Here is an 11,086-nt window from a genome sequence, read left to right on the forward strand (position 1 = left end):
CTGTTATTGATGTTAAATAATCATTCTTTCCAGGTATAAAACATGGGGTTCCAGTGGGGAAAACCTGCAGGAAAAGCCAGCGAGGTGAGTACGTTTGGGTATTAAACATGGCTGAGACAGATTTCAAATTCTAATCATGACTTTTCCTGAAGTATTTGTTCTGCCCTATCAGCTAATACAGCAATGGTGCATGTATCAACATCCTGAAATTGAAACAGAGATCAAGGGTATAGGGTATAAATTGGTTTTACAGCATAACGTTAAATAATCAAACCATGCTGGAGCAGCCTCTGTGACAAAATGACTTACATTTTTGGTGCTGCTTCTTAAATGTGATTATGCATTTTAATTGTTTAACTTCAGTCTCTGGAGTAGTTTCAGAGATGTTTTAAAATAACCTATGGCATGAAGAGCATCCTGATTTTTAAATACGCCTCAGGTTCAATAAATTTGTTTGTAATTTCGTGTGATGTGTGAAACAGTGATTTTGTTCAGTGCTTTCAGGGGGGGGCGAAGCAGGATTTCCTAAAACACACTGGATCAACAAGGCTACAAATTTGTAAAGACGGTAGAAATTTCCATTCTATTTGTTGTCTTGTATCACTGGAAGAACACAGAGCTCCTATAAATTTCACGGTGTTTGGAAGAACAGGACACTTCTGCTAGTCTGAGCCTTAGGAGCAACAACACTGGGACATAAAGGGCCTCCAAGTAGAGATGCAGAGGTGCCTGGTTTTTATTGCTCCTCTCCTTCAGCCATTCATCTGGTCGTTATCTCCAGGAAGCAGAACCCTATCCCCAGTTCCAGGTGGCGCAACCAAATGCAGAACCAATTTCAAACCTCAGTGAATGTACTTCAGCAGTGTCCATGTCCCCTCCCATGAACATGAGGCAGGAACGGGTTAATCTGTAAACACATCTCACAAGCTCAATAGTGTGTGAAAACTGAGATTTAAATCTGCACTTTATTTGTTTTTGCTCCCGACTATGCAGAGAGCAGAAAATCATAATTTATAGTGCCAGTTGTCAGTATTTATAACTAAATCCTTGCTTCAAACACTGGAAAGATAATAATAAAATAAAAAAAGGCAGATGGTGTCATTCTGCTAAATATTGTTTACTGTTGCCTGTTTTAGAAGTGCTCAAAATGGAATTTAAACGAAAGCTTTGTTGTGCAAGTGACAGACCTTCCCTTCAAGGGCTTCAATTTAGTCCATTTCTTCCTAATGAGTGACACTAATAATCTAGCTCGTCAATCACCTTGGATCCCAAACAGTGTCTTTAGTGGGGCTGTGGGGGGAAGGCCTTGAGCATGTCTGGGATCTCTGTGAAGCAATTAAAACTTCGTGGTCGTATTCACTTCCACAGTTGCTCAGTAGTAAAGTCTTAAACCGCTCTCTTGATTTTTATTTAAAAGTGGTTCTGAACTGAAAGAAATGTGAGGACCTTGTATAAAAATAAATTTAAGAACATTTAAAACTAGATTATCACCAGTACCCCAATCATCTCCGCCGCTGCCACCTGCAGCGCTCAAAGAATTGAAGAGCTCTTGCTTATGGATTCTGTACTGCTTCTGAATACATTTTTTATTAAAATGTTCAGTTAAAAAGGTGAGAATTGGGGCTACTCGTGAAGAGCACAATTCTGTACCTTCTCATACAATGGGGTAACACTAATAATTTGGAAAAAAGACTTGCCAGGAATTTCCAGAGCAGTGAATCCTGTTCAAGGATACGTTAATTGTATTTTAAGATGCACCCAGTTCTCAGTTGCATGGTACACTTGTCAAATTTATTAAAATGACACATCTATTTGTAACCCTCTGATAAGAACCTGATTAAATTTTTTGCCTGACTTGCTGGAGATCCCAGTGATGTCCCTTCTAATAAATGTCGATTGCATTTGTCATTAATTTTAACATTTGCAGTCCCATTAATTTTTTAAGAGCATTTGGTCTGATTTATCATGTTTTGTGTGTCAATAGCAGGAGGGCTGGCTTCACTGGAAAAAGTGTAAGGTTTTGGTTTGGTTTTTCCCTCCTGATATCACATTAACATTCATTAACAATCACTCTTTCAGTTGTTGGAACTAGGTATTTTTTTAAAAGATAATAACATGATTGAGGTCCTGTACTTGTGTTTCTCAGCATGAGCTTAGGTGAGGAATCACTCAGGGTGTTTTATCTTTGGTGGCCAGTCATTACAAATTTACTGCTCTGTAGAGCCAGGGAGAAATTCACATGCTTTTTCCTGAAAGATCTGGTGATGAGCCTTGAAGGGTCTTCTTTCTGGTACTTCACAAGTGAGCAAAATCCTTGCAAAATCAATCAATCTTTTTGTGAAGATCAATGATATTTGCAGTTTGGGGCCTTAGATATTTAATTATTGCTGTGCTCTTTGATTAATTTTTTTTTGTTGCCTTCTAGAACTAAAGAATATTGTTTAGAGTGAACATGTTTTGAAGAGAGGATTTGGCTGAATTTCTGCCTCTTACGGTCTAACTGAATTGGGCACCTGCTGTATGATACAAAACTCCTGTTTTATAGCAGTGGGCAAACTAAAAGAATTGCCGTTCTGCTGTTGAGCAGCCTCTCGGGAAGCTAACGAATGTTCCTTCACTATTGCCACTGGGATGTGTTGTATGTCAGAGCCGAGACCATGGTGGTCACTTCATCACACACGGTCTTCAAACGAGGAGTCTTAAATGCCTAGAAATTAGCAGATAGCCTCATGTCTTAAAGTTGGTCTCTTTTTCCTCTGTATTATCAGTTGCTTTAATGTTCCCAAACTACACCATGTCTGTCCTGGATATACTCGGCCTGCTGACTTCTCAAAGTGCATGTAAAAATAAACGAACAAACAAAAACTTCCTGGAAAGCTTCCTGTGATGCTCCTAAGGAGCTGATGTTTCTATGCCAGTGGAGAGAGAACTGCTGAATTCAGTGATTTCCTCCAGCGTGGTGGTGCAGGTTAAAATGCAAAAAGCTTCCCATGTATGCTTTAAAGAGACAGGGATGTGGTCTTCAAAACCAGACAGGTCTGCAACAGAAATAAGTGAAATATTTATTAGAGCTCTGTGGGAACCAGAAACCTTTATCCTTTGGGAAATTTGTATTCTTAGAGAGAGAGGAATTGGACTGAGGTGTAATGTTACAAGTGAAAACTGAGGTGCTCTGCAGGTGAATTACTTTGAGCCGGAGTGAGAGAAAATGTCAGCTGGCAGAATCCCAGGCAGATCTTCATCAGGAATCCACCCAGCCACAGCTGACAAGATTCCTGCATACCCATGAGGCAGCATTTGGACAAACATTTCTCCGCTTGACACCTACATATAACAGAACGCTATGCTGCATCAAAATTTGGGATGTCTTTCACTGAAGACAAGCATTCGATGCAGCACATGGGGTTTTTTCTGGTCAAAACTCTGAAGGGAATTCAGATGTGAAGGAGCAGATCCTCATCTTGCCAGTACACCTGCCTGCCTGCCTGTTTTAGGGGACAGGCAAGAAGTGCTACACAGTCTGTCTCAAGTGTTTTTGCAGGTCACTTCAGAAAGATTTACATCTAAAGCCTGGCTCAGCCACTCATCCGCTGTGAAGCCTGAAGTTATTTTTCTCATTTCTTTTGACTCCATTTTTCAGGTAGCCCTTTGCCTGTTTTCTCCATTTTGGCCATAAGAGGATGGATTATTTTGTTATATTTTCCATATCTTTCCGGAGGCTTGCACAAAAGGCTCACGGGTCCTCCATCCAGACTTGTCATATGAACATCTATAAATCTGAGACCTGAGAAACACCTAACTCCATCACTTCTCCAGTTGCTATTATTTCGAAGAGGATTTAATCGCTTGAGCAAGGATTGTATATTCTACAGCTTTGTAAACTGAAGAATTTTTTACATACGTATCTAACTACAAGAGCTTTGTAAATAAAATTGTCAGGTCTGTAGCAAAATGACATAAAAGAGCACTTTCTATTAACCCAGGTGCATTTTTCAGAGAGACAATTCCTGTTTAACCTTTCTTCTCTCAGAGTGCTTCTAAGATGTAAAGTTTCTATTCCCATGCTTGATTTTCCTAATGACCTAATTTCATTACCTTTGCATCAGTCAGAAAAAATAAATAAATAAATCAGCAAGCATCGGGTCTTTTCAAAGTACAGTAAGGCTTAAAGCTCAGGAAGGGATTTGTGTATCCTATTAACTTTCTTAATTGTAAACAAAGCCTCAGTGTCTTGTGTAATAACCACATTTCAAAACAGCATGTGGCTCATTAAAGTCCTCACATCTGAACTTGTACATTAAAGGTAACTGAATAATTAATCTTTGTAGTGTTCCTCCTATTAGTGAGAGTGTGCCCACTAGGAGGCAGTATCTGCTAGAGAGTTATAATCTCGAGGAAAAGTAAAAAGCTTTATTAAATAATTCCATGTGAATACCTCCAGGAAAACTGCGGACCCAGGTGTAGTTTTAGAGCGCGAGTGGACAGTGTCTCTGGCCTTCGTTACAGGTGTTTCACAGCAAAGCCATATGGAATCAAAATTATTTTCTTTTTGAAGGCAGTGTCTGAATTCCTTGAGCTTTCAAGTTGGGAGGAAGAACCAGGCAGTGACTTCAGCGCTGCCCCAGGCTTTGGGACAGGCGGGTTAGGTCTCTTACTGATTTCCACAGTCATCTCAGGCAAACCAATTCCCTGTGCTTCAGTCCATCTGGGGAAAGGGACCAGCGGTACTTTACTGGGAGCGTTGCGACAGTAAGTGTAGAGGAGGACAGATAACATGAATTTGCACAACTGTTCCCTGTCTGCACTGCCAACAATAGATCGCGAGAGTTGCAAGACGAAGTCCAAGTGCTTTCTCCTGAGCTCCGTCCCAAAGCAGGCAGCAGTGGCGGCACTGGTCTGTGCCAGGCGCCTGGGAGACCCGGGCTCAGCTCAGGGAAAGGAGGGCTTCGAAACCAGCGCTTCCAGACAGCAGTGTTGGGGTTTAGTGTGACTCTCTGGCCTATAACCAGCTTCATTTAGTGCATGGACCAGATGGTATTAGTTGAAGAACTGTCTGTGTGCAGTCTTTTTTACCATATATTGTCTTCAGAGCAGAGATTAAATGAAAAATCCTCTTAAGGATACCATAATTCTGGTTCACTTATCAGTTGGCCCAAGTGTTTCAATACACGGATTTATTGTAACAGTGTTCCTCTGTACTGAGGGATTATCACTCCTGCTAAAGATGGGAATTAAGACACCAGACAAGAGGAGAGTTTCAAATTTATTTCTGTTGCACAGCGTGAAATGCATGGGCCATGCAGCTCCTGTGATACTCAGCTTGTTTCTGGGTTCTCAGGTCTCAGCTGGAGCATTCGGGAAACAATACTGCTGTTAATGATTGGCTATGAAAACTGTTGTTGAAAACTTGCATGGTGTCACTCATAATTCCTGCCATAGAAAAAAAAAGATTCTGTTTGCTGTTCTTACTGTAGATCTTTTGTGAAAGAGCATCTATAGTTAGTAGTTGCCTGGAAAGTTTGGAAACAATGGCTTTTTCCTCAGTAACAGCTGCAATTGAGCTCTGAAGAGTCAGAGTGGAAGAGAAGCAGGGGTTGAAAAGGACGGTGGTAATGGAAATAGGGAGTAGAAGTGGTGACAGGTGACAGCAGAAACAATGGAGAGCTTGAGGAACCCAGGAGCAGGGGGTTGTCTTCTCCATCCTGACCTGTCCTTCCTTTTCCCCATAAATGCCGGACCCGTAGACTCGTTCTGTGTAATTCCATACCTTGTGCTCACTTACGCACAGTAGCTTTGCTGTCCTCTTACGAGCTGCTTGGGCTGGGACAGGAAAGAACGCAGGAAGCAGCAAGTTCAATAGGGTGCGTTTGCCATCTATTTCACCTCCTCCTAGATGGCACCTATCAAACCAGACTGTTTCCCCGCTTGCAGGCAGGCGGGAGGCAGAGGAGAGCAGACACACATGCGGGCAGAGCAGTCCCTTGTGGTGCCGCAGCACGGGGCTGCTGTGCCTGTGAATGACAGCAGGGCTGCTCAAAGCTACACCAGCTTTGAATGGCAAACTGGAAAACGCAGCATCCACCACGCCTGCTTGTACAAGGAAATCAGAGTTTCCTGACTACAGTCAGACTACGCAGTTTGACTGAAATGAATACATGAAACATCTTTCTTTACATTTGAAAAAGAAAAAAAGTCCCTGTTCACCAGCTTGATCCTAACTTTTTTTTTTTCTTTGCAAGTGAGGCAGCCCAGTGGAAAGGACAAACATTTGTCAGATAAGATGGGAACCAGCAGATTCAGAAAAAAAAACACCACACCACTACTATTTTGTAAAGTGTTATCAATTCCATATAAAGTAACACTTAAGAAGAGTCATCTTCTGCTTTGTGTATTAAACTAACTGCACTTTAGGAAATTGTGACCAAAAGGGATTCTACTTTGGCTTGCGTGTGCTGTTTATATGTAGAAGCTCTATCACTTGTTTGGAGTAGGAATAAAAAATGTTTCTCAAAAATACACAATATTTAAAGAGCTACAAGTAACACCTCCCTGTCTGAAAGGCTTGGTTTGAACTGAATTGTTACTTTTCAAAATCAGTTCAGTATTAAATTACTGAGGGAAACTATCCCCACTAAAAAGTGTTTCAAATCTAAAAGCTGAAATAATTTTCCAGTAAGTTTTCTGACAAAATAAACTTCAGGAAAGCAGGCTTTATACTGCTGTATATAGGGTAGTGCAAGCATAGAATCATAGAATTGTCTAGGTTGGAAGAGACCCTTGGGATCATCGAGTCCAACCATCTACCCTACTCTACAAAGTTCTCCCCTACACCATATCCCCCAACACCACATCTAAACAGCTCTTAAACACATCCAGGGATGGTGACTCCACCACCTCCCTGGGCAGCCTATTCCAGTGCCCGACCACTCTCTCTGTGAAAAATTCTTTCCTAATGTTCAGTCTAAACCTACCCTGTTGGAGCTTGAAGCCATTCCCTCTTGTTCTGTCATTAATTACCTGTGAGAAGAGACCAGCACCAACCTCTCTACAGTGTCCTTTCAAATAGCAAATTCAACAATGACCATTTCTCCTACAAGAAGATGGCCAGATGAGAACTTAGAGTGGTATAAACATCATACAAAATGACCCTCCGCTTTAATACGCTTCCCTGTGAATTTCATCTATATTGTAATTACCTGGTAAAATCCAGATTTGACAGGGTATGAATTGTGCTCACCCTTCTGTTATACAAAACACACCTATGATCTGGACTATCTTTAAGCAGCAGCTGTGCTGATGTCTTTCTATAACTTACAACTAAATACAATCTCACATATAATGATATACTTATGCTACATTTTGCTTTAATACATATGACCTAACTATTTGTTACCACATAATAGTTTATTAGATTTTTAAAATGACATTACAAAGAGCCTAAGGCTGGTATTACAAGGTATATTGATACATTTCCCGTGTTCACAAAATTCCCCTATTATTACGAGCTTTTATTACAATTTCCCGTTTTGAAAAATGACCTGTCATATTGCGTTCATAATCCATAGGCGCTAATTTGGTGGCATTCAAAGAGCAGTCTTAAGTGTGGTCCACATATAACTGCCGACTGCCACTAATGCTTTCTTAAATTTATACTTCAAGCTGGAGGAGCGTTGCAGTGATTGTCAGTAATACCTGACATTGGTCATTTTTCTTCATAAGTGACATAGTACAGACTGTTCTAAATATACTTTTCATTGCCAAAATACTCTAATGTAACCCATTAATCTCCAGGCCAATAAACGTGGATATGACTATAAAAGCAAACGCCTTTCTAAACCAAATACTTTGAAGAGTTCCAGCCAGCTGTTATTCAAAGAGAAGTGAGGCTTTACAATTCTAACTGGGTTCTCTCCATTTTGCTGCTCAGTGTATCATTGTTGGTTAGCAAACTGTTCAGCACAAGCCAGGCATTTAAACAGAAAGACCACATAGACACTGCCTCCATCCCATCCCTATTCTGCCCAGTATCACTATTGTAACCGTAATTATCGTTCAAAGGCGATGCTAAAGGACACATTATCAGTTTCAAAGTAAAGTTTTACAGTATTAAAAAATTTAAATCCCATAGTGAGATTTTTCATAGTTAACAGTTCCTTTTCTGTCTAAGTAGAACAGATTTGAATGGCAGTGGTTGCTCAACTGTGTACAGATGTCTCTAATGTTAAATCTCTATTTCTGGTTTACGTTCCAGGAACATACAGGTTAAGGTAACACCAAGAGAATGAGATATGATTTTGATGTTCGACATCTTATGTTCCCCAAATCACCTTATTACATTTATGAGAAAACAACACATAGTCCTCAACTAGAGCTAAGATTAATGCTAAGTTTCAATCTTGTGCTTCACTCCACAAAGTTACATAGGACAAGTTAAGATTTCCATTTACCAGGAGTCACTACATGTTTAGCTATTGAAAAAGAAATGTCTAGAAAAAGTGTAAGAAAGAGAAAAATGTGACTTCACAAAAAAATACACCCAGTTGAGATCCATAAGATCTGTGTTTTAATAACACAACTAATTGATCCTCGTAACAAGAATTCAAAAAGTGAAATTACAGTACACAAATCAAAATATAAACTAACCTATCCCTAACTATACAATATACATTAGGAATGCAAGCTCTGTAACAATATAAAAATGCTTTTACACACAGTAGTTGCAAAAAGCTGTTCTGTAATTCCAAGGATTTGTAGGAAAAAAAATGAGAAGTCTTCCAGGATTCATCTTAAGTTACTGGCAACCTGTTGGGGAAAAATAATGAAAAAAAAAAAGTATCACTGAGAAGAATTAAGAGAATAATGCTCATCAGAAATTTTCATTTGTGGGGTTCAGGCTAAGGGAACGGGCACCGGGGCCATTGAAGCCCATAATATTTTGTATTTCTGTCAAAGCATCACAAAAATAGGTGCCTTAACAAGCAAGACACATACCCCTTCCACACACACACGCTTACTATACAGGCTGCATAGTATTCTAGACGTCACCTCAGAATTTCAAGCTTAAGAGAGGCTGAGACCTATCTTACCTAGCCACCTTAAAAAAAGTTACCTTCCATGGATTACAAAAATCAAATTCTATAGAAACTGAAGTGAAATCTTAGGGGTCACTAATTATAATTATGCTCTACAGACACACCTTGTTTATGCTGTGATAGTTTTGGCACTCTTGCATTACCCCCATCTTCTGAATGCCTTTAGCAATTTTTGTCAATGCTGTGTGTGGTCCTACCTGATCACTTCAATTTATTTACATGCTTTTGTACTAGGCTTGCCAAGTAGAGGAAATATCTACTTCCCTAATGTTTTTGTGTAATATAGGGGCAAGTTATCAACTGAGAAATTACATAAGTATAATATATATAATAATATCACATTTACCTTTCAGTAAGACATTTCTTTTTCCAGGGAGCGTTGCCCTAGAATACACCTTGCCTCATGTCTGAGTGTTGCCTTACACTGTCCGAGTCAGGATCTGCTGCTTTGCCATGGTGTGTGCAAGTCACGTACGCCCAGCAAGCGCCTAACTTACACAGGAGGAATTTACAGCTGATCGACAGTAGCTCACTTGTTAGCCCCTGTGCACATCAGTGAGTCTACAGGCTTTAGCAGCTTAGCAGGAGCTGAAGTCTACAGGATGGAGCAGAAGATGGAAGAGTAGCACCATGCTCACACTAGCTTTGGAGCTATGGAAGTCGGAGCAGGTGTTGGTAACGTGCAAGAGATTATGCTCCTTTTCAGAAGGCTCAAATATGATGAGAGAAGGGAAGAGAACAGCTTGCTTTGCTACTGATGTTTTTCCCTATCTCTTCTCCTTCCCATGCTGCAAAGACAGTCATTAATTCAGATCTTACTAAGAGTACCAGAGTGAGTAACAGAGGATGAATATAGCTACCACACTTCCTCAAAACTAACTCTCCTCCCAGTATTGGTGAAGAAAACATCCTTGCTGAAGAGGCTAGTAGGAGTCTGCTGAAGGGAGCTTTTTAAAGCTTCTTGGATTATAATGTACAGAGCTGCTCTGAATTATTTTCAGACTACTTCACAAAACAAAGGAAAAAGTCCATCTACTTTAAAGTCGGTAATATCACATGACCTGAGGATTTGTTTCAAGGCTAGCAAGCAATTGTCTCACTTTAACTCTTGTTAGCAGCAGGGGTCTTGTTCTCGCCTTCCAATTCTTCCACCCCCGCCTGCGTCATGAGGTCTGCTATGTTCTTCTCCAGGTCGTCTATGCGACAGCTCATGTCATCAAGTTCACTGGAGTTAAGGAATATCACTGCAATCCAGTAGCGGTTGGGGTTTTTTGTTTGTTTTTAGTTACTTCTTTGCTCAAACTCTTACAGTCACTTTATCTTACAAATCCCACTGGTAAATACACTTTAAAATACCTATGATTCTGTACTGTATAGCACCTATCTGACTTTAAAAAAAGGATATTTCTTCCAATTATTTGGTCAGACATGGTTTGAAATTTGTCCTGCATTTGCTGAAGCAATGTCTGCACCTAATAGAAAGGAAAAAAAAAAAAAGTAATCTATTTTGTTTTCATTAAAGAGGTTGTTACAGTATTTAATCTCGTGTGATGAGGCAAGTACAATGTTTTCTTTCATCACTGAGCTCAGCTGTGCACAAACTTTGCAGTACAATTCCATATTTAAATAACATTTTACATACACAGGAAAACTGAGGGTCACCGTAAATAACTTTAAGAGCTAGAAAATACCTGTGTTCCACAACCAGGACTAAACCCCCAACAGCAGCTCCCAGCGTCCTATGCCAATGATGCAATAACACTTTTTTCGGTATCAGAAGAGCAGCCCTCCTCCCCACACTCCCAAACCCTTTGGCTCTTAACCACATCCCCCCCCAGACACAGACAAGTCCTCCCTGCGCAGGGGTGCCCAGCTGCCCCGGCTGCCAGCCTGGGAGGCGGCACCAGCACAGCCCTTCAGGTGAGCGAGTGGCCTTAGCGCTGCCACGGGAAACAGGACTGTGACCGCGCTCCGCCCGAGCGGCCCCCGAGGGA

The 11,086-nt window shown here is 40.6% G+C and overlaps 2 protein-coding genes across 2 annotated transcripts in view; both read right to left on the reverse strand.

The window, feature by feature from the left end:
* MLYCD (malonyl-CoA decarboxylase) overlaps positions 1-7,563 on the reverse strand; it is a 102,800-nt gene extending 95,237 nt beyond the window's left edge. The window contains exons 1-2 of the mRNA XM_009880950.1: positions 7,503-7,563; positions 5,708-6,087 (exon numbers count right to left, since the gene is read on the reverse strand). Coding sequence (XP_009879252.1) covers positions 5,708-6,087; positions 7,503-7,563 — 441 coding nt within the window. The remainder of the gene's footprint in view (positions 1-5,707; positions 6,088-7,502) is intronic.
* Positions 7,564-8,540: 977 nt separating this feature from the next.
* Positions 8,541-11,086, reverse strand: part of HSBP1 (heat shock factor binding protein 1) — a 17,072-nt gene continuing 14,526 nt past the window's right edge. The window contains exons 3-5 of the mRNA XM_009880951.1: positions 10,498-10,564; positions 10,193-10,312; positions 8,541-8,802 (exon numbers count right to left, since the gene is read on the reverse strand). Of these exons, the coding sequence (XP_009879253.1) occupies positions 10,194-10,312; positions 10,498-10,564 (186 nt within the window). The 3' untranslated portion in view covers positions 8,541-8,802; position 10,193. The remainder of the gene's footprint in view (positions 8,803-10,192; positions 10,313-10,497; positions 10,565-11,086) is intronic.

This window comes from Charadrius vociferus, unplaced genomic scaffold, assembly GCF_000708025.1.
Source record: "Charadrius vociferus isolate BGI_N301 unplaced genomic scaffold, ASM70802v2 scaffold493, whole genome shotgun sequence".
Lineage (NCBI taxonomy): Eukaryota > Metazoa > Chordata > Aves > Charadriiformes > Charadriidae > Charadrius > Charadrius vociferus.